Source organism: Rissa tridactyla, chromosome 2, assembly GCF_028500815.1.
Source record: "Rissa tridactyla isolate bRisTri1 chromosome 2, bRisTri1.patW.cur.20221130, whole genome shotgun sequence".
In the NCBI taxonomy this organism is placed as follows: Eukaryota; Metazoa; Chordata; class Aves; order Charadriiformes; family Laridae; genus Rissa; species Rissa tridactyla.
Window position 1 is genome coordinate 101,314,216 of NC_071467.1, and position 23,513 is coordinate 101,337,728.

The 23,513-nt window shown below is 50.3% G+C and overlaps 1 protein-coding gene across 1 annotated transcript; it reads right to left on the reverse strand.

The window, feature by feature from the left end:
- Positions 1 to 16,363: 16,363 nt before the first annotated feature.
- On the reverse strand, positions 16,364 to 21,270 carry LOC128906013 (tektin-3-like). The gene is made up of 8 exons (XM_054192796.1): positions 21,204 to 21,270; positions 19,902 to 20,509; positions 19,313 to 19,396; positions 19,016 to 19,086; positions 18,623 to 18,766; positions 17,897 to 18,119; positions 16,882 to 17,036; positions 16,364 to 16,580 (listed from the first exon to the last, which is right to left on the reverse strand). Exons 2-8 carry the CDS (start codon positions 20,478 to 20,480, stop codon positions 16,364 to 16,366), a joined length of 1,473 nt encoding a protein of 490 aa, XP_054048771.1. The 5' UTR covers positions 20,481 to 20,509; positions 21,204 to 21,270.
- Between the last annotated feature and the right edge of the window lie 2,243 nt (positions 21,271 to 23,513).

Below are 23,513 nucleotides of genomic sequence, written 5' to 3' on the forward strand. Positions count from 1 at the left end.
GAAGGCGTGAACGCACCGCTGCCTCCTGGCACTCGCTTTGTAAGCCTCTCCCCTCCGGAGCCAAACTGCTCAAAACTCCTCCCTTTAGATGGAATTAAAAAATCACTCAGTGCTGCAACATCCCACTTCTTTTTCTTTTTTTAAAAGGAAACAGCCCCCAGGTTTTTTTGGTTAAAAACTCCCAGTCCTCCCAGCTGGCAGGGCTGCCGCTGACTCCAGCCTTACTGGGAGGCCCGTCTTTGTTTTTGGAAGGCAGCCGGTTTCCCTTTGGAATCGTTAAGGGCTAGAGAAAAACGTTACTTTGAGGTTTATTTTGAAAAATACAAGCCTTGAGAAGCCAAAGAACGTTCCCACCCGCCTTCTGCTTTGGGGAAAGGAGTTTACGGAGGCCCAGACCTGAGGATTGGTCCTTTCAAGAGAAAAACAGAACCAAAATACAGATTTTTTTTTCTTCTACTGAACATGAATATTCAGCAAAAACGAAACAAAGTCATGAAAATCTGGTGGCCCAGAAACAAAAAAAATCAGCCTTTGTTACACTGTCGGTAGAGACAAGACACCTTTCTTTCCATTTCCTTCCTTCAACTAATCAAACCCTCCATGTTCCCTCCCAAACGCCACGTTAATTTATGCAAATAAGCACCAATCAATAAAATAAACACGCAAGGGGTGCTTTCAATATGACCGAGACGCCTCACGGCCACCCAACACCTTTAACCACCCCAATTCTGCTGCCCTGGAACCAGCGGAACGAGTTTTAAATCATTTAATTATTGTGCAAAGAGCTAGAGCGGGGCAAGAACTTTAAAATTCACCAACCAAATTTATTAAGTAAACAACAAAACACACGTGAAAACGAACTTTATCTCTGTCAAAAGGGTGCTGCAGTCCAGATCTTAAACACTGCGCATGACCATCAGGAAAAAACGTTGTTAAATATGATGACCGTTTTGGGGCTATTTCCCCTATTCCATCTTGTTTTAGAGCGGGGGCGACCGTGTGTTCTTGAATCCTCAAAGCCCAGCCGCTGCCCGGACGCAGAGAAAAAGGTGGGGTTTTTTAAGAGAAATGGTAAAAACTGACCTCGTGGTTGGTTTGGTGTCAGTTCCCAGGTGTTACGGGAGGAGGTCAGCGGAATGTGGGGTTTTTGTGGCTTCGCCACCCTTTGAAAACGCTCACGGGGCTTTTGAAACATCTTTTGGGCGATGGAGTCTCATGTGAGCGTTTCTCCCCTGGATCTTCTCAAGCACCCTGAAAGTTTGAAAAGAAAGGGATTTTTAAGTCTTTTTTTTTTTTAAATTTGCTAGACGAAGCTTCGTTATTCCTACTTTTGGGAATTCTTATGCTTTGCTGTGTGGTAAGAGAGAGTTTCGGATGTCGGTGGTTCAACAAGACAGATCGTGGGGGATTAAAATATTGGAATTAACTGTGCGATCGCTTAAAATTAGTCTGAATTGAAACCCGAGGGATTTTGCTCGGTGCGGGTGAGTGGAGTGGGGAAGCCTCAGGCCGCAAATCCTCACGAAACTTGAGGGTTTTTTGGCCAAAAAGGAGAAACGCTGGGATTCTTGCGCAAGGCGGGGGGGCACCAGTTTGAACCTCAGGGCTCAGTGAAGGGTCTCCCCGACTCCGAAAACACTGATTTTTTGGGGGTTGAAAGTCAAATAAAACTGCCAAGCGGCCCTGGGGGAAGGGGAATCCTCGAGCTGCCCTCCCCCTCTGCCCCCCCCGGGTGGTTTTTGAGCCCCAAAACAGCCGGTTTTGAGAACACAAATGAAGAGCTGACCTTCCACACTTGCCACAGGGGAAAAAACCCGGATCTCCAGCACCGCTGTCCCAGCACCAGGAAGCACCGGGATTGATGGAGGAGCTGCCGTCATCGCGGGGCTTCTCTTCCCGAATCCCCAGCTTCGGATTTTCCTTGGGGATGATGCAGCGCCTCCTCTTTGCGCTGCAAAGGGCCTGTAAATCAGGTAAAAAACCAGCTTGAATCAGCTGTGGACGGCAAAGGAATTAGATTTTTTGCGCCGGAGGTAACATGATTTATCAGCCCAACCCCGCCCGGGTGGACTCTGAACACTAAACAGTCGAAAAAAAGCCACTTTAATTCAACTGGGAGGACCAGACCTGGAAAGAAAAACCATATTATTTCTCTATTTTAAGCGGAATAGTGCTTTCCTCGGCAAAAATCTATCCCAACGGGTTGAAAACATGGAATTCCGAAGCACCAAAGCGACATGGTGACCCCGTTTCTACCAGCAAAAAATTACAAATATTTCTGTGAACCAGATCCGCTGTTTTTTAAGGAATGTTTTCACAGATGGGTTCATGGAGCAGCGGAATCTGGCACAAAATCCCCTCCCCCCAGCGTTTTTTCTACCTCGTCTTCAGCCTTTTCCTCCTCCTCCGGGCATCTCGGGCGCTTTTTCTGCGTCAGGCGAGGCCGAGTGCAACCAAAACGCATTTTTTTCTTCCAGGTGTAATAATATTCGACGCATTGAGACACAGTTTTAGTCTGGATCTGCCAGGAGGAAAAGCAGAAACCATTTAATAAGGGAAACGTGGCAGTATAATATCGAAGGGGCAGATTGATGAGGATTCTCTCCTCCGGTTCTCGCAACGCAACGTCTGGGTGAGATCAGACAGAAAAGAAACCTTCATCTGCTAAAAAATGCCGTCAAGAAGAGTTTTCAGGGCAGAATTCTCCATTTCACACCATAATCTGTCATTATTCTTTTAATATCTCTGGTATTTTCTCCTAGAGATATTAAATATTCCCTTGTGATCACACATGAGAGCAAAAACATGTCTTGTACCAGTGCTTTTTTAGCAAGAAGAAGCATCCTGAGAACAGGATTCCAACCCACGACTCAAAATACAACTTTCTGGGTTAAAATTGCCCATGCTAATGAGCTACGCCTCGCTCTAATGGCTTTACCTACTTCTGTATGAGGCGGAAATTCTTCTTATGGATGTAAAAAGCCTCTTTAAACAACTGCTCCTCCACTGGCGTCCAAGTATCCGAGCCTCGGAATTAACTAGCAACACGCAAATTATTAGAATAGGCATCCCCCGCCTCCAAAAGCCCCAGAAAGGGATTAAAATGACTCTTTTCCCCACCCCAAAGGAACATTTTTAAGACTCAATTCAATCAGAGCAAAAGGAACGGTGGGATCTGTTCTCCTCGTTTACCTGTGTAATGATAGTCAGCCAGGGGATGGGATTCGGGTCTCCGAGGCGGCCCAGCACGCAGCATCTCCGCTGCCTCCTGCGAGATTTAATAGGGAAAAAAGACTTAGATTCCTCCGGAGGAGGAGCCAAAAGGGAAATTCTCACAGCGGACGCCGAGGGATGTTAAATCCCTTCTTTGAAGAAGAGGGAGCAAAGCAGACCCGCTCGGGGCTCATCGAGGGCAGACCTCAGGTTTTATCTATTATCCCTTCATTTGGGAGTAATTCTATTCTCCAAATCATCCCAGAATCAAAACAAACTCTTAGTGATGCACCAGGAGAGGGGTCTGGAAGCCCAAGAGATGTTAATGAGGCGACAGGCAGCACCCAAGAACCTCCTGCGCCTTCAGCAAAGAGATTCCAGCCCGCGCAATAGGAAACTCGGAGCGACTCCCAGCTCAAACCAGTAACAAAGTCCGTTCTTAATTAGAAATTGCCGCTTCTTACCAGCACGTCGCCTTGTGCCTCGTGCAGGCAATGCAGAGCGAGCTCCGGGTTGACCCGTCCCCCCGTCCCGGCATTGGGAGAAGCCAAATTGAGCAGGTTTGTAACTACAAATGCAACAAAAACCGAGAAAAAGTCAAGTTTTCCTCGAGAAAAGGGGTGATAGGAGAGGGAGAGAAAACAGGATGAGCGCAGCAGAGGCCGGAAATGAGGAAAAGGCAGAGAAAAAAGTCCGATACCCCAAATATCTCTACTTTAAAAGCTCAGAGAGAAACCTCCCCTCTCCCGAGGATGCTGCAGATGAGGTGGGTTGGCTCCAAACGCCCATTTTTCATGGAAGACACTGCCAAGAACGTTGCCTGTTACTCTTTAGTCACTCTCCCACCAACACCCATCCATCTCCTTCCCTCGAACGTGAAGGCGGGGAAGAAAAGGAGGGAGGGAAGCCCAAAAAGGTGGATTTTTCAACCCCTCGTATCCCTGGGTGGGGTGAAAGTGGAAGAAAGGCGTTAGAAAAACCTTTCTCCTGCGTCTCCAGGTTGGTTTCAATGTCGCCCCAAGGTTTCCAGATCAGCCACGCTCCCTCTTCCTCCTCTTCCAAACGGGCTGGGTCCTGGAGGTCGGGAAGCTCCGCTTGGAATTGGCTGCCGACGTTGACGCGCCTGAAAGTGTGAGGAAGAGGAGGTGAGGAAGGCAAGCGAGGAACAGCTCCGGCAGGATAAACACGTGCATATGTGAGGAGCTGTAATAAATATGGCCCCTATTTCCCAGGAAAACACTAATTGCTCTCCTCTAACAACTTCTCCAGCACCACCACGTTACTGTTCTGCCTCTGGAGTCCTCTTCGGCCCCATTGGGCAAGAAAATTGGGGTTTTTTCCTCCTCAAAACCTGTCCCAAGTGGTGAGGTTCACTCCGAGAAGAGCAGTGAGCCGCAAGAGCCACCACCGCCGAACACCAAGTGCTTCGTAATGTTGTGTAGAATGTGGGAGGCCGGCAACGCTCCATGATAGCGCTTTGCCAGGCATTTTGGCACATTTGTGGCCAACTTTGGCTCCAAAAACCTGCCGTTGAGGACTGGCCGAGCCACTGGGAGAAGGTCAATGTCAACTGTGAGGGCCCACGCAGCCCAGGCCTTGCACCAACCACATGCCGGCTCCTCAATGGCGGTTCCCTTGTGCCCTGTTTTCCCAGAGTTTGCTCTTCTTCTGACAGCTGGGCACGCATTTTAGTGTTTCATCAGCCAAAACCCCCAAAATCCCTGGCCATTCTGCCCGGAAGGTATGAAAAAAAAAGCCTGAGAGAAAAATCATTCCGCCAAGACCATCCTTTAGCCTTCCTTGCCATCCTCAAGTATTTTTCATTGCGTGTTTTTAATGCTTACATTAAGTTGTTACCCCAAACTCGCACAATCAGATCAGGTCATGGATTTAGGAGGAACTTAAATCGCAACGCAAAAGTGATTAACGGCTTACCTACTTCCCATAAATTCCACCCAGCAGGCCCCTGGAACCTTTACCAAGTCCGTTACCAATAGCGTTAATTACCACCAAGCCCATTACTGCTGTGTTATTTGAATAGAATTGGGGAATTTAAGGGAGCCGTGACACTGAGCTACTAAACTGCTGACCGGTGGCTCACAGAAGCCATTCCAGCGTGGGATTTTTGCTAAATACACTCAAAAATCACTAAAATCACCACCCACCTCCTTCCCTGCTGGCAAATTCCTTGTCGTGGATGGTACCGAGATGGGAATCAGCCGGTGAAGCCACTGTGACGTCCCCCTGAAGGCATCTCAAATCTGGAGGGACGGTTTCCATCTCCTGCGTCCCCTGGCGATGGTTTCTGGGCACGAACAAGGGCACGGGGTGTATTTTCTGGCCTCCAAGTCCTTCGCATCCCAAGTCCCTTCCGAATTGTTTCTCCGTTAAAGAAAATGAGAAATCCTGTTAAATAACAAGCGCTCAAGGATTTCGTTTCCCTTGACTTGATGCTCCCTCCTTGCTTTGCGCCATCGCTCCCCGTGAAAACACCTGATGGCGACCTTTTTCGGTATATAACCACCCGACCGCAGTTCTTTCGGGCAGCAGGAAAGCCCTACCTCTGCCGTTTCCCATCCTCCCACCGGATCTACGCCTGCTGCTTTGTGGAGGACGAGCAGACAGGGTGGTGCATCCAGGAAGGCTTTGGTCTGGTGCTGGTGCTGCACGTCACCTTCCCCTGCAGGGCCACGTTGCTCTTGCAAAGGCAACTCTGGAGAGCAAAAACCCGTGCACCAAAGTGTCTTGTGGGAAGTGGACAAGAGCTAAAGCAAAAGCCACCCAAAGCCCTGCAGCACACAAGAGCCTTGCTTTCAGGGCAGGTGGCTGAAAAGGTGTGGAGCAGCCTTTGCCACTGCTCCCCCTTGGCTCCCCGCAGAAGGCAGGCTGTGGCTGTGGGGCTGCTCTTGCAGGCAGGCAGCCCAGCAGCTTTTGCTGAAGAGACGAGGCAGGGGCTCCAAGCTGTGATGGGCCTGGAAAGCTGCAGGCGGCTGCTCGAGACAGCGTACCTTCTCCGTCCCCTCCAGCATGGCCTCCAGCAGCAGCAGCAGCAGCAGCAGCAGCAGGTCCTCCTGAGGTGGGCTCCTCAGGTTTGTCCCAGCGCAGATGGCCAGGTTGGTGCAGCTCCTCCTGCTGGTGGACGCGTTGCGGCGGATGTGGCGCAGGATGGAGAGGAGCCGCTTCAGGAGGAGGCCTTTGGCCGCAGGCAACTTGTCGTCCACCCTGAGGGAACAGAAGACAACGTTAAGAAAGCAGGTGTTGCCCAGAGGCATGGCCGAAGCTCGGCCAAGGCAGGTGGGAGGCAGCGGCTGTGTTGCACAGCTTTGGCGGTGCTCTGAGGCAGGGGTCAGGGCTGCTGCTCGAGAGGCAGGCTGCTGGCCACACTTACGCTTTCAGCTCTTCCACTTTTGCCTGCTTGCTCGTCCTCTGCAGGGCTGGCATCCCGTGCTGGTAGAGGTGGCTGACGAGGAGCTTGGCGGGGATGCTTTGGAGGAAGTTGTGCGATGGCAAGGGCTCCTGCTTTTTCTTGGGTTTGTTCTTGTCTTTTTCACTGGCTTTGATTGTTTTTGATTGGTTTTCGTATTTTTTCGAGTTGTTTCTCGGCCAGTCTTGCCCAAACTTCCTTGTGTCAGTGCGGAACTCTTGTGCTTGCGCAAAGGAAGAGCTGTGTGTGCATCTCGAATGTTTCCAGGGCTGGGGCATCTTTGGTGCCCTGTTGCTATTGTGTGGGCATGGCCAGGGTGGGTCTGGCTTCTTCTTCAGCCACCCCTTGGTTAGCTGAGGGGAGGGCTAGCTGAGGACAGCCACCCCGCACTGGCTTTCTCATCCTCAGAGTGAAACGCTGCCAAGTCCAGGCCCCAATAACCTGGGTGGCGCTGCAGGGGAGTCCAAGAGTCTGTGGTGGTCTGCAGTGGTCTGCAAGGGTCTCCGGTGGTCTCCAACAGTGTCTGGAGGTCTCTGGCGGTCTCCAGCGATGTCTGGTGGTCTCCGATGGACTCTGACGGTTTCCAGCGGACTCCAGTGGTTTCCAGTGCGAGACCAGCAGAGACTGCCGGACAGCACCAGTGTCGGGTCATCTCCGGTGGTCTGCAACGGTCTGCGGCACTCTCTATCCATCTCCAGCCATCTCCAAGGGACTGCTGCTGGTACTATGGGGCTCCCGGCCTGAAGATGGCAGCCCCTTTCCTCGTGACATGTCCAGCCCGGCCCGGAGTGGGGGTCACGGGGACGGGGAGAGGAGGCTGAGCAGACTGTCAAGGAGAAAGAGCCAGCTTTGGAGATGGGCAGCCACGGGAGATCATCTGGGGCTCTCCCTTCCTCTGCCAAGAGCCCCCCAAAGAGCTTGTGTCCTTTTCCCAAGCTTGGAGAAGCTCCAGTGTTTGTGCCGTCTCCTCAGCAGCCCCATGCAGCACCTGGAAGCGCCACCATCCTGCTGCTTGGACTTCTTAGAAAACCCAGCTCCCCAGCCGGCGGTCAGGCACCTCTCTGCGCTCTGCACACCGACAGCTGAGCCCCAGCAGGGCAAATATCCACAGATAAAGAAGGGGCTATGCCAAATTCAAGCTTGTGGTTAATTCCAACATTTGAGTCACTTCCTTGCCATCTTTAAATGGCTACAAGAAGGCAGACCAGCAGCAGGCTGCCCCAGCAGGATCCGGCTCCTCTCCCTTGCTGTGGTGGATCTGATGGAACGGCCGTCTGAAAAGACTTTTCAATCAGAAAAAAAAACAGAAGTGGAGACTTTGGAATTCAGCCCATTTTTAAAACAAGAGGTCTAATACATCTTGGAGACATTTCCTTACTTCTCCTGACAGTTGTTTTCTAACAAACCAAGAAGGATTTTTAAAATGTTTTAGTCCTGTCTGCATTCATGCCCAAAAAACAACTTCACCTAACTTTTTCTTTTCAACTCCAAGCCAGTTGTCATCACTGATGAGGCTCAGGCTGACATCACTGGAGAAAAATCCCACTGGCTTCAAGGAAATCAAAATTTACCACTGATTCCAAAAGCCAAGAAAACCAACCACGGTTCCCAGCTGGGACATGGCTCTGTGTCAGGACATAGAATCATAGAATCATGTTGCTGACGTTGGAAGGGACCTTTAAGATCATCAAGTCCAACCATTAACCTACCCTGACAAAAACCACTTCTAAACCATGTCCCTAAGTACCACATCTACCCTTTCTTTTAAACACCTCCAGGGATGGTGAATCCACCACCTCCCTGGGCAGCCTATTCCAATGTTTAATAACCCTTTCAGTGAGAAAGTGTTTCCTAATTCCTGACATAACTTGAACCCGTTTCCTCTTGTCCTATCACTCATCACTAGGGAGAAGAGGTCAGCCCCCATCTCTCTACAACCTCCTTTCAGGTAGTTGTAGAGGGTGATAAGGTCTCCCCTCAGCCTCCTCTTCTCCAGGCTAAACAATCCCAGCTCCCTCAGTCGTTCCTCATAAGGTTTGTCCTCCAGACCCCTCACCAGCTTTGTAGCCCTTCTCTGGACACGCTCCAACACCTCAATGTCCTTCTTGTAGTGAGGGGCCCAAAACTGAACGCAGTACTCGAGGTGGGGCCTCACCAGTGCAGGGGGATGATCACATCCCTAGTCCGGCTCACCACACTATTCCTGATACAGGCTAGGATGCTGTTGGCCTTCTTGGCCACCTGGGCACACTGCTGGCTCATATTCAGCCGGCTGTCAACCAACACCCACAGGTCCTTTTCTGCTGGGCTGCTCTCGAGCCACTCTGCCCCAATCCTGTAGCGCTGCATGGGGTCGTTGTGACCCAAGTGCAGGACCCGGCACTTGGGTCACATACCATTGGTCTCAGCCCATCGGTCCAGCCTGTCCAGATCCCTCTGCAGAGCCAACCTACCCTCAAGCAGACCAACACGCCTGCCTAGTGTCATCTGCGAACTTACTGAGGGGGCATTTGATCCCCTCATCCAAATCATTGATAAAGATATTAAAGAGAACCGGCCCCAGCACTGAGCCCTGGGGGACACCACTTGTGACTGGACACCAACTGGATTTAACTCCATTTACCACCACTCTCTGGGCACGGCCATCCAGCCAGTTTTTTACCCAGCGAAGAGTACACCTGTCCAGGCCATGAGCAGCCAGTTTCTCCAGGAGAATGCTGTGGGAAACGGTGTCAAAAGCTTTGCAAAAATCCAGGTAGATAACATCCACAGCTTTTCCCTCATCCACTAAGTGGGTCACTGAGGAGAAATAACTGGACTCCAGATGATCCAATGTGAATCAACAGAAGCCGTTTATTAAGCACAGATCATCATCTTTTATACCCTGTGTTGTAGCCGTACACGCGACTCGCTTATTTCTGATTAGCTAGTTACACTGTCCACGCGCTGTGCATGCAGTTCGTTCACACATCAGATTGGTTACAAGAATTCACATAGTAAATTGCTTAGTCATTAGCACAACATGTTTTCTACCTTCTCAGTTCCCGTTTTTCCCATGTACTAATTCCATCTTCTACCACCTGTTTTGCCCTTAATCTAATCTCTCACAGTAGAGAGGCTGGCTCACACGGCCATTTTCTCTCAGATACATTCCTACAATACCCCCTTTTTCTTCTTGAGCCAGCCAGACCTTATGCATGGCATTTTCTGTCATGTCAGTCACTTTGTGGAGAACACACGAGGCTACCATAATCAATAATAATATAACCAACAATAGCATCAGCCCTTGCTTTAGTAAGTCTGATAACCATCCCGTTATACCCCATGAGCTTAACCAATCATCGAAACCATTTTTGACCACTTTTAATTTAGGCATGTTATCCTTCAGATCCCATAACTGCTTATGAATGGATGAGGAGTGGTCAGAAAGATTCATACAACACATACCTTCAAAATCTTCACATCCATGACCCTGAGCTAATAGCAAAAAATCAATAGCCGCTCGATTTTGCAACGTAGCATGCCGAATGCTATCAGCATCAGTAAGCAAGCTAGATATGATTTCAGTTGTAAGGTTTATCTGTTTACTTGCCCAACACCCTATCTTATTCAACATATTTAATGCCGTTGCTGTTCCTAGCGAAGGAAGAATACTTAGCCCTATTCTTTGTCCGAGATTCGAAAATGTTATACGGTCGTCACAGGATGGAGTGAAGGTATGAACTGTTCTCTTGGCTCTGTGTTTACTGCGTGCTCTGCTCACTGTGTCTTTGGCCGTACGCAGGCCTCTGCTCGTAGATCTGCCACATCTCCCCCTTTTTTGTTTAACACCAGACCATTTATTAACAAGGTCGCCATGACTTGTGCTTCTACTCGTTGTGACGCTCTTAGCAGGTTATATACTAAACACAATTAAAAACAGAATCAAAAAGAACCCTGCTAAGGCAATAAATACCCAGATTCCTAAATTTAGCCCAGAAAGCCAATTTCTTTGGATTTACCCACGAGAAATCCTTTTGTAATATTTCAAATACATTGCGGTTCATTAAGTCTTGAATCTTCAGTATTTGAGCTTTTAGCTGATCATGTAAAGGACGAATATTTTGTCGCAACGACATGTCAAAAGCACCTTGGAGATGGTGTTTAACCATTTCTCAGCCATGTAGCAACGTATTCCAGGGGAGAGATGTAACACAAAGTCTTCGAGAGTTGTACTCCCAATCACAATACAGAGAAAGACGTGTTTTTAATGCATTTTGCCGATTCCCTATCCATATTACTGCTGTTTTATACCTTACTCGCGTTAAATTTACACAATAAGATTGATTACATTCTTGTATACTTGCACATTGAGCCAAAGCAAACATACGGATGAGAAGTACGGATCATTACAGAATTTTCTTGCTCACAACTTCTATTTGTTGCAGTATTATCTGTGGTTAGCATGCACCCCGACTTAAGGTGCTTATAATACACCTTCGGTTGTTCAGGCCATTCAACAGTTCTTACAAAATGTCGATCTACTGCTGTGGATGGCAAAGAAGACATGTTTAGAAAATTTAAAACATGAGTTGCTTTATACAATCACTCTTGAGGTGTCATACCTACGGGATTCACCCTTTTTTGTTTAGCAAGCATGGTTTTTAAAGTTTGATGCATACGCTCCACAATTGCTTGCCCAGTCGGGGAAAGGGGAATACTGGTGACACGTTTAATACCTCATATCTGTAAAAAAAAAGGCCTGTACTTTAGCGGACACATAAACTGGTTCATTATCAGTTTTTATAGTTTTCGGTACTCCCATGACTGCAATGCATTGCAACCAATGTCGAATAACATCACAAGCCTTCTCTCCTGTATGAGCAGTAGCTACAACAAAGTGAGAAAACAAATCAACTGAAACATGTCCAAATTCCGTAATGCGCGTAACATCGGATTGCCAAAGTTCATCAGGTGTAAGCCCTCGTGGGTTAACCCCCGCAAATGATGGCAGAGGAGCCAGCTGCTGACAATCGGCAAAAATACCCACTCTAATGCAGTCAGGCTCTTTGCGAGTGCATCATCCCACTGTCCTGTCAGGGCATAAAGTTGAAATTCTTGTAGGAAGGTGTCCAATGCGTCTTGCAGCAGTAGTAGACTATATCTTATCTGCAACATGCTGTAATGCCTTCGGAGCTGTTGGGGTTAATGAACATGGAACTTATGGGGGGGGCGGGGGCAGGCACAGTGCTTCAGGGCATCCCCTGTACCTTCAAAGTGCGCTCATGTCTCTCTCCCCCTCGCTCATGTCTCTCTCCCCCTCTCTGACCCGAGACAGCCCCCCTATATCCTGCACTGGATTGAGTGGAGAAGTACAGGCTAGAGTCGCTGCATGCGTGGCCAGTGCATGCAGCAAGTCCCACCAGAGTCTCCTGCACTGGACTGAGTAGAAAAGTACAGGCCAGAGTCGCTGCACGCATGGCCAGCGTATGCAGCGAGTCTCACCAAACTCATGATCCAGCTTTGCTAACAGCAGCTGTCTGATACATGACCACATTGTTGTAATCCCTTCTTGTTATCTTCTTCTGTGAAGGTCGGGTTCTCACGGATACACACATAGTTTTTAGAGCAACATATTCTACAACTCGTACAAGGGTACGATGCAAAGCGGCATTTACAACTGATCGTATAATGCTTATTAAACACGGCAAACAGCGTACTAAACATAACAGACAAATTCCTTCCACATAGGCAATGAGTATAATTTGCTTCAACCAGCCCCACCCCCAAGTCCATCCAGCAAAGACATTTCACCCAGTGGTCTCCACAAGTTGCTGGTTCGGTCGGTGCAGTTCCTGCAGCTGGGCATGGATGGATTTGGAGTGGTCACTTAGATTCATACAATACAGTCCTTTAAAATCTTGACAACCATGTCTGTGAGCTGAAAGCAAAAAACCAGTAGCAGCTCTGTTTTGCAGCGTCGCATATCGAATACTATCTACGTCTAGCAATAACTCAGAAATAGCGGTACTAGTAGCATTGTTAAACTTAGCCTTGGCAGCAAGAGAGTCCTTGTTATCACGAATCCTTGGCAGCAAGAGAGTCCTTGTTAGCAAGAGCGCATGCGGACTCCCTGTTCTTGCTGGTACTGTGCTTTGATCTTTTTCCACAACAGGCCAAGATTCTCAAGCAGCTGGATAAGGTGTCTGTGAGTCCATTACAGGCTTATGTCGTCCAAATGTTTTTCTTGCCAGCACCCGAGACTGAATAACAATTGGTGTGATATATGTGTTTTCCAGCACCCAGGTGCGAGTCCCTTGAGTGTATTTACAATCCTCCTCGCCGATCTTCTGTTGCTTTCCCATATTCCACCCCCTTGCTCAAGAGACCGCTTCTGCTGGGTTCATTTTAGTCTCGCAGGGTATAACAGAGAGCAATCTACTAAGGCATGCAATAACATAGACACATATAGGAAAAAACCAAAAACTTATCTCTATGGTACTGCTTTGAATCAGGTGTCCTATTTCTCTTTTTCTGATGCTTTCTCGTAATGCGTATGGCATACTTTTGTGCTAACGTGGCACATTTCGAATCTAATTGGTCCTGTTTGGTTTCTTTTTTTCTTTCTTTCTTTTTCTTTTTTTTCTTTTTTTTTTTTTCTTCCATCACTTACGACTGACATAAAAGTCTGCCTTTGCAACAAGAGCTCAGTTTCTCATTTTTCCTTAAGTTTCTCATTTTCCTACAGAGCATCCTATAGATTTTGGCTCAACTCCTTTTCCCAATCAACCATGATCTTACAGACAAACAACAACCAGCGATACGCCCTGCACAGGCGAGCCGTTCCCAAGACCGTAAACATGTCGGCTGGTGAAAACTCCCCCAATATTTCAGGACTTCCATTGGTTCTACGGCCCATCCTGGTGTATCTACCTGGGGCGCGCTCGCCTTACGTCTAAACACTGTGTATATACAAACTTCTTCACTTGACGGAGTGTCAGCCCTAGTTGCATACGAGAACAGCACCACACCGGGCAGAACACCTGCTCAAGGGGAGTCACTAATGACACTGCACACAACAAAAGCAAACAGTAGCACAGATGCTGATCAGCAGGTGTAAGCTGGCGCCCACACACACTCACACAGCAGACTATAAAACCAGCACTTCTATCTCAGGGAGACGACTGGGGAGGGGAGGAGGTGAGGCGGGCAATGGCAGGAGCAAACAGCTCCGGCTCTGTCCTTCTCTGCTGACATTCTGCCTCCTCCATCGGCCTCAGGTGGAGCAGAGGGGATCAGCAGGGGATCGTCCCAGACCTTCGGACCTGGCCTGTTCGATCCCCCTCCCGTGGGCTGTAATGCTGCAAAAGCCCCAGCTGCCGTGGCTCACTCCGCCTTCATGTCTTGTAAGGTCGATAACACCAACCACCATGTCGTCGCTAACGGTGATGCCTCTTTGCCTCCGTTAACTTATCACTTCCCACAGTTTTTTCCCAACAGCCTCCCATATTTCTGGTTTAAAAGCTGTCTGGGGCTCTGGTGCGAATCCGTTCTCTCTGCACCATATTAACAACCTTCGGAGCATACGCTCATCGTATTTCACCCCTCTCTTAGAGACGATATGCAGGAGAAGTCTTAATATAGCCCCTTCTTCTTTTGTTACTTGTTGCCCCATCTCCCGCCCCGGGTGTCCGTGGCCACGTCGTCTGTTTATTCTGGATTGCCGCCCAGTCCGCCCGGTCTCAGTCCAGCTGAGCCGTCCTCCAGCCGGTGGATCTCCTTCTGGGTCTTCCGCCCCTCGCGTTCCATTGCTCAAGCCAAGCGCCGATCGGTATCACGTCGGGGTCACTATCTGAGGAGAAATAACTGGACTCCAGACAATCCAATGTGAATCAACAGAAGCCGTTTATTAAGCACAGATCATCATCTTTTATACCCTGTATATGCCACTTGCTTATTTCTGATTAGCTAGTTACACTGTCCACGCGCTGTGCATGCAGTTCGTTCACACATCAGATTGGTTACAAGAATGCGCATAGTAAATTGCTTAGTCATTAGCACAACATGTTTTCTACCTTCTCAGTTCCCGTTTTTCCCATGTACTAATTCCATCTTCTACCACCTGTTTTGCCCTTAATCTAATCTCTCACAGTAGGGAGGCTGGCTCACACGGCCATTTTCTCTCAGATACATTCCTACATGGGGATGCTCTTCTGTCCACCCATGCGTGTGCAGGACCTAAAAGTGGCACCTTTTGGCTCGCTGGCATTGCCTGCTATTAAGAAATTCCCGATGGCAGACCTGTACGTGTGTGTGCTTGGGTATTATTCAATTATTTTGTTTGCTCACTTTGTGAATCCCTAAATCAGTTAATGATTAAATGCTGCTAAAATTCAACCTCTCAATCTACCTTACATCATTAATAACTTTTGCTAAATCATAACCGTGTCAAGTATTTTCATCCGCGACACAATAGTTAAGGATGATTGCAGGTAGTTGCTAAGGAGAGGATCAAAGGGAATTGTTTGAAGGAACATCTGTAGCCTAATTATTTGGTCTACCTGGGACACTAAGACCTTAACTGAACATCTAATCAAGATGTTTCTCCCAACAACGCCAATTTGGCAGTGAATACCCAAGTCCAGGTGTCCTTGACTGAACCATCTTCATGATAATACTAAAAAACACAGCTGCAGGCCAAGAAGCCCCTTGCCCAGGTGAAGACCCTTCCTCCAGGCAGGAGCAGTGATTGAAGATATGAGACTGGTGTGTAAATTCCTGAGCAGCCCTTGTAACTGGGAGTGTACTGCCTTGTGACTTTGGTGTCTAAATACATGGAGGAAACCGGCATGGGCTGTGCTTGATGTGTGGGGATCCACCGAGCACCGGGGCCTGAATAAAATGCAGTCTGCATCAGTGGACAAGGGAAGAGCTACGGATATCACCTATCTGGACTTCTGCAAGGCCTTTGACACGGTTCCCCACAACACCCTTCTCTCTAAGTTGGAGAGATACGCATTTGATGGGCGGACTGTTCAGTGGGAAAGAAACTGGCTGGGTGGTCGCATCCAGAGGGTGGTGGTCAATGGCTCGATGTCCAGTTGGAGAGGAGTGACAAGCGGTGTCCCTCAGGGATCTGTACTGGGACCAGTGCTGTTTAATATCTTCATCAATGATTTAGACAGTGGGATCAAGTGCACCCTCAGCAAGTTTGCAGGTGACACCAAGCTGAGTGGTGCGGTCGACATGCCAGAGGGACGGGTTGTCATCCAGAGGGACCTGGACAAGCCAGAGAGGTGGGCCTGAGCGAACCTCATGAAATTCAAGAAGGCCGAGTGCAAGGTCCTGCACTTGGGTCGGGACAATCCTCCTTATCAATACAGGCTGGGGGTTGATGTGATAGAGCAGCCCTGCGGAAAAGGACTTGGGGGTCTTGGTTGATGAAAAGCTGAACATGAGCCAACGATGTGCACTTGCAGCCCAGAAGGCCAATCCCATCCTGGGCCGCATCAAAAGAAGCGTGGCCAGCAGGTCGAGAGAGGTGATTCTCCCCCTCTACTCTGCTCTCGTGAGACCCCACCTGGAGTACTGCCATTTAACCACAAAATTTAACACACAAAATGAGCGTTTAATTTCTACTTGGGGCTTTCATCAGGAAGTGAAAATCTAATCATGGATTTTCAAAGCATCTTATCAACACTGGGGATCCCTCCCGCAACAGAGAACGTGAGGTTGGCTGAGCCCAGCCTAAACAGAACCCAGCAGCCGCGCAGTGCTGGGAAAGGTCTTGCGCATCCCCATGCACTTCTCCTGGTCGATGAAGAGCGAGTTGGCTTTGACGGCCAGGTCATGCTGCAAGACCGACTTGGCACGAGCCAGCATTTGCAGGGTGTCCTCAGTGTCTCTCAGACGCTGCTGAAGGCTCTGGACCGTCTCATCAATTTTGTGGACCTCGTTGACAAGGCTGGAAAACAGTAAGGAACCCTGATTAACGGTCCCATCACGTGGGTGGTTTCGAGCCTGGTCCTGCTGAAGGGCGTCTTGGGCACAGGATCCTTTGTGCCCAGCCTCCTTTGTGGGTGCAGAGCTCTCCCAGCACCCAAAGGCTGGGATACCTGCTCATTCCTTTTGATTAGAGCAGAGCCCTTCTGGAAGGACTATTTAGGAAAAAAATCCCATGACTAGTTTTGTCATCCAGTGATGCTCCTGAGTGCTACTACCCGGGACTCCTCAAGGACCCTGCCGGCCCCGTGCTCCTGCCTTACCGGAGCTGGGCAGTGTCCCGGCACAGCTCCATGTTTGGTCTCCGTGTGCGCTCTTCCAGCCGGGTCTGAGCCACTTTGAACGGAGGTCCTTGGTCCCTCATGGCTTTTTGGATGGCTTCCATGTTCATCTCCATTTGGAAGATTTCCCGCAGCGTCTGCCGTAAAAAAGAAACACATGCATGAATGAAAAAATACCTTCTCAAGTGACAACATAATTTCCTTTTTCGCCTGTCTGTCTGCAGAAAAAACAAGCCTGTCTTTGCTGGTGCTGTCACGTCAGAGGAGGTGTTGGAGCAGTGATGGACACAGTGAGTTACCAGCTTCCCAAAGCTACTGCTTGCAGAAACTGATCATCCATCAATAGCAACTCAGAGAGGGAAGGTTTTTCAGGCATGAAAAATTTTCATTTTTCACTGAAGGACGTGGCACCAGCCCGCAACGCTGCCAGCCCAGTCTCCACTCAGTGAATCAATACGGTGTGGAGCACTTTTCAGGAGGCTTTCCATGAGACCCACTGCTCCGAGCCAGGTGTCCGTCACTGATCTCCACTTCCTCTGCTTGGCAGAGCAAGCACACGGATACCCGTGCAGCAACCACAGAGCACTGAGAGTGAAAGCACGTCCTTGGGGGAGAAGCAAGCCTGCGAACCCCCCGGCAGGCAGCCCAGCAGAGGCCCAGCAAAGACTCTCTGCAGGGCAGCCAGCGCTTCTGAAGTAACTCCCAGGAGATGCAACCAGCGGTGGCCTTTTCTGCTGGAAATCCCTGTGCTGCCAGGCTGCCAGCTAGGATGCGCTAGCAAAAGACAGGATCCCTTGAGATGAAATCACAGTGCCAGCTCCTCCTGCTCCAAGAAGAAAGTCCCCAGGACTTGGAGTTTCTAACAGAAAATGACACTATAACCAGCTTCCTGTGGCCACCGTTCCTCTCCTTGGGCCAGGTCTGCGTGGAGGGTCCTGCTTCGGAGGTGTCCCTGGGAAGTGACAGTGTCACACCCAAAGGGAGGGGTTCAGGCTACCTTGGCCAGGTGGGTCTGAATCTTGCGCTTGGCGTCGGCTGTCTCGGCGATGCGGCTGGTGAAGGCGACGTTCACCCTGTTGAACTGGCACCGCATCTCGTTGGCCGTCACCTCCAGCAGGTTCCTGGTGTTGTCCCGCAGCTTGGCAGAGGCCGCCCGTTCGCTCTGGGAGCGGAGGATGTTGCCATCCGTGAATTTGACCCAGGACTCCGGCACCGAGATCCTGGGAGGAAGGCGAGGCCCCTGGTAAGCCCCTGCTGCTGAAGCTGGACGTGGGCAGGCAAGGACCCTGCCAGGGAGCAGCGTGGGTCAAATGTAGCTTTAATCTACGCTTTTATTTTGACCATAGGTCGTGTTTTAGCCCCAGCCGGCAGCTAGGACCATGCAGCCACTTGTGCAGTTCTCCCCCTTTCCTCCAGAAGGGCAAGGAGAAGAAGGAGAATAGGAGGGGAAAGGGAAGGGAAAACTTGTGTGTGGAGATAAAAGACAGTTAAGTAGAAGAACAATAACAGAAAGGAAAAGAACAGCAACAATAGAATAAGAATGAGAATAATAATGATGATAATAATAATGAGCAGAGAGAAATGGCCCCTCTGAAGCCGGTGTCTCCAGGCAGGATGGACCTGCCTTTACAGTGGACTGGGGACCAGCAGCTCCCTGCCAGGGAAAGGCACCGCGCATCCCCGGGACAGCTTGCTGCTCGCGTGCCACCCAGCGTGCACTCACGTGGCATCGACCCGCTCCACCCCTCGGTAGTAGCTGATGCCGTGGGAGGTGTTCCTCAGGTGGTGGCACTTGTCATCGATGCGGTGGGCCGCCTGCTTGTTGGCCAGGTCTCTCTCCAGCTCGTGCTGGGCCACCCTGTTGGACCTTCAACATGCAAACAACAGCCATCGGTGGGGATGTACGGGTGGAACGGCTTCCTCCCCGTTCCACTTCCCCGCAGCTCCCGCCCGGGCAGCTCTGTCCTCCCATGAGCATCACCGCCCGCTTCCCATGGAGCCTGCATGGGTTTTACAGCTGCGGGGTGTGGGTAGAGGTCGGGGTCTGCGGGGGGTTCACATCCCAACTGTAAAGGCCCATCAGCCCTACGGCATGAGATAAGGAGCTTCTCCTTACGTGAGCTGGGCTTTTGCCTTATCCAGGTACTGCTGCATCCTCTCCTGGCACGACCTGATGACATCCACTTCCTGGGCAAAGGCAAAACATGTAATGATGTCGTCTCTTTTATTAGACCAATTAATAGAGCTGCTGCATGGGGGAACACCGTCCCCTGGCCCAGCAGGTTTTGGGGGTTGGAAGGGTTGAGCACCTCGCCAGCAGTAAGGAGCCAGGTAGGGAACAAGGCTGCAAAGCCTCCTCGGGGCAGTTTAGGTAAAAATAGCTTTCACACATGATCTGAGTTGCCAAGCTTACTGTGAAGAGCTGTTTCTCCACGTCATCATGGACGAGGTCGATGCCCATCCTCTTCTCCCGCTGAAGCAAGCACTCCTGAGCGACCTGTTGGGGACATGCCATGACTGTTGGCTGCAGGGGCAGGGTTCTCTAGAGGGACGGGCCCCATCTCAAGATAGGAAGAAAAGGGAAGAAAAAAGTGCCCCGGGCAGCTGGTTTAGCTGACAATGAGCAGCCGAGCTGCAACATCAGCGTTAAAGCAACGTGAGGGAGCACACGTGTCCCTGGTGCAACTGCAACTGAATGCAGGGCCCTGTGTCAGCCTTGATGCTGACCTCGCCAGAGCCTTGTAGCAAGACCTGAGCTTGTGTCTCCCAAACCAGGATTTTGGATGTGCTGCTTATAAAAATATTTGGTTCTGATGGGCTCAGAATGTGCTGATAGGAGATGCAGCAGATGGCAAGGGATTTGTTGATCACTAACTAATGGTCTCTTCCTAAAAGCTTTCTAGATGTTACGGAGCTGCAGTGAAACTTAACTGGACGTCTGAGTGGCTGCAGATGTTTCAGCAGTGGGCTACAGCTTGCAGGCCACTGCACAGGGTGCTTACCTGGAGAGGGGCCTCCGTCTCGGCCAAGGCTCTCTCCAGCCTTTTCTTCATGTCCGTGAGGGCGTTGGTCTCCCCGATCATCTCACCCAGCTCACGGCAGAGCTCCGATTTCCAAAATCCAATATCATTGGCACAAACTCCCAGGTTTTTGGTGCTTTCTCCTTGTGTTTTCTCTGTCTGCTGATATTTATCCTGAATCATGCGGGAGGTATCAACTCTCAGACGCTCCGCGTTGTGCTGGCAAGTTTCTGACTCTGTGTAGTTGGTCAGGTTGGACCTGTGCCAGTCCTCAGGGGTGTACCGGGTGATGAAGGTTGTTCTGTTGGCAATGACAGGAAGCTTCTTGCTGGCGGTCATCCCCTGGGAACTTTTGGAAAAGGGAGCCAAAGTTGGGTTGATGGCAGCTGGTTTGTAGTAGGTGCTGGGCATCCAGGGGAGGCCGGAGCTCTGAGGCAGCGGGTAGTAAGGAAAACGGGCCTTATAGCTTGAAGCCATGGCGCTGATGGCAGGCAGAAACTTGCTAGGTGTTGATCGTGGATGGGCGTACGTTGCCGTTAAGGGAGATCGACCAGGCTGCATTCTTGAACACTGCTCTTCAGGTACGTGTCCTGCACAGAGGAACAGAGAGAAGACAACCGCACTCAGTAAGCTCCTGCACTTGCCTTCCTTCTTACAGCAACACGTGCAACTTGGAACACAAACAGCGATGCACACAGCACCTACACATTGCCTGTGCAGACCCAAAACTCTTGTAAGCAAATCCCTTCTGACAGCGTCCCAAGCATTTGTATCTAGAGAAAGATCTGACTTTGTTGCTCATATCTCGCATCAGGTCTTGAAATGGGGAAAAAACCAAATCATGGCTGCTCAAGAGAGTGACAGATATTGTGCCCTCATTTTCCTTCAGTCTGTCAGTCCCGTGAAACTGTAGCTGCTGATTCTCTGCTGTTCATCTGCTTCTTTTGGCTGGGTTTGGTATCTGCTGATCTTCTAGTACTCCACGTGTCATTTTCTCTTTCAAAGTGCCATTACCAGCCCCGAGAGCTGCGCCCCTTTGGACACACAGCTGCTACCAGCCCAGCGCGATTTGTGGGTGAGGGACTCCATCCTCATCCCTCCATATTCACTTGCATTAAATGCTCAAGTGAGCAGTCTGCAGGTGAGCAGAGCTTTGCAGGACTATATCCAAATTTGAACACACACACACACACACACACCCCGTCCCCTCCCCCGGAATCTATTTCAGCCTCAAAAGAACAGCCATCTCTGTCTTGCAAAAGAAGAAAAATGTCCATGGCTCACCTGATGTAAAATCACTGCGCTTGGAAAGGAGATATCCCACCAAGTCCTTTCAGAGGGCTTTGTAAACACCAGCCTTGCAGTAGCCCTAGGAGGAATGGCCACACGTGAAGATTTTGATACCAAGAACTGTGGGTGCTATTGCTCTTTTCAGATTGAGGTTATCAGTCAGTTGTTATCAGAAACATAATGCAGAGGGCCACCAACTGCACCTAACACACCGAATGTGAGGACAAACACTCAGGAGGGTAAGTTATGCTCGGTGGGAAGCTCTTGTAAGGTTGCAAGTGTCACCCACGGGCAGGAATAAGTCCCTGTGGCTGCCGTAGCCAGCTGGACGTGCCCTTCTCCTAACACCATCCCATCCCCACTGCTCCCAGCCTGGCTCAGAGCCCCAGTGAAAGATTAGGACATAAGATCCCTGGATGGGAGTGGGGTAGGACATAAAACTTGCGCTCAATCCTATTCGTAACAGCATGAAAGCCACTCCATTCCTTTAAAAATGGCGTGTTTGCAGGGAATAAACCTGCCCATAACGGTTTGATGCATTCAGAAGAACACTGTCTCCAAATGCAGCTACTAAATAAATGAACAGCGAATGCAGGAGAATAATGGGTCCTTTAGTTAGGGCAAATCCCAGGAAAATCAGGATGAGTCAGAGGGCACAAGTGCACAGCCTGCAGCTGGGAAATCACGGAACTTTGAGGACTCCAGTTACAAGCCTTGCCCAGTTTTGGCCATGCTGGCATGGGCTGCCCCGGGGCCTGACTTGAGAGCAGCAGCAGAGCCGCGGGCACCGAGTCTCGCCCCAGGATCCAGCCTGGCCGAAGAGGCTGTGGGACAGGCAGCGGGAAACTCTCACCCTCCAAAGAGAGCTAAAAAGCTTTCACAATCACGACCCTGCGAGCCAGTTTGGCAGAACTGAGGGAGAAATGTCTGTGCTCAGGCCCAACAAAGACCACTGTGAGTGCCAGTTCCCTTTTGTTTAGGAAAGAGAGGAAAACCCCTTGGGAATGGACCACAGTCACCTTTCCCTGCATTTCCAGCTGAAGTAAAAGCCCCTGCATCCCCCTGGGGATAAGCCATCCCAGGGTGACACTTTCTGCCACCCCTGAACACAGACACACGATGGGAGCCCCCGACCACCTACTTTGGGTACGTCTGGGCAACAGAAGAGGTACTGGGGAGCATTAGGAGAAATGCTTGCTTTTTCAGTCCTCCCCTCCCAGCCAAAGTACATACTCACCCTGAGCCTCCAGAGGCTTGCGGGTGCCTGGCGGGGGCTGCTACTCACTGTGGTGCTCTCGGGTTCGGTGGCAGCACTGCCAGACACGGCAGCATCCCCAGTGCCGTCCGAGACACAGAACCAGGGCAGCGTTGCCAGGGGCACAGGGTGCTCAGTGACCTCACGCATCCTACTGCCTGCCCTGGACAACCTATTGGCCCTCGCTGTGCAACTCAGTGCACACTCTGGGCAACCTAGTGCCCTTCCTGGGCAACTTGATCCCACCCTGGACAACCCCCGGTGCCATCAGTGGGCAACCCAGTACAGCCCTCGGGCATCCGCTCTGGCTAGCCTAAGGGGGTTTCTCTCCAATTTGGGAAAACACCCACCAGGTCTGCTGTGAGCACCTCTGTGGCCCACCGTATCCAGAGGAAATGTTTGCATTTGCTTCACCTTACCGCGTTAGATTAACTGTGAGCCCTGTGGATGGCTCATCAAATACTCAGCGCATACATCTGTCTTCTCACTGCCTTTCTCAGCTTCCTCTCCTTTTCCCAGCTCCTGCGCTCTGTGCACACGCTCACATGGAGCTGGCCTCCATGAGAAAGCCATGCCTCTGCTGCCAAACATCTGCCTTTAAAGGGAACTCCAACTCTTTCGTGTAGACACACGATTGATTTCACTTTAAAAGACATGTCTTCCTTTAGCCAGGTGAAGAATCAACTTCATCAAACCGAAACGAAAAGTTCAGCACACACGTTGCTTTTCTATAGCTAAACCAGAGAAAATAATTGCAATTAAAGCAAGCCGACCTCTGCCCCTCCGCAGGACACGCACACCCCCTCGGACCAGCCCTGCTCTCTGCTCCTTGCACGCTCCCAGCTCCATCTACGCCCGCTCCGCTCCCTGCCCGGAGCCAACCGTGTTGAGGTGAATCACTGCATGACCAGGGACACCACTAATTGTTGCAGCAACCACACCCTTTTTGAAGTAGTTGCTAAATCCAGCAATAATCGTTAGATAATATTGTAAATGGCCCACGGGTGCTCTGCAGAGCACACAGAGCAGGACTTCCAGGGCAAGCACCC

What these genes read in the sequence shown, in the direction of transcription:
- LOC128906013 (XM_054192796.1), bottom strand. Translation starts at nt 20,480, where the DNA reads ATGCAGCCTGGTCGATCTCCCTTAACGGCAACGTACGCCCATCCACGA. An exon ending in AAGGCAAAAGCCCAGCTCAC is followed by an intron (nt 18,767 to 19,015) that starts GTAAGGAGAAGC and finishes TGCATGTTGAAG; the next exon opens with GTCCAACAGGGTGGCCCAGC. An exon ending in CGGGACACTGCCCAGCTCCG is followed by an intron (nt 16,581 to 16,881) that starts GTAAGGCAGGAG and finishes ACTGTTTTCCAG; the next exon opens with CCTTGTCAACGAGGTCCACA.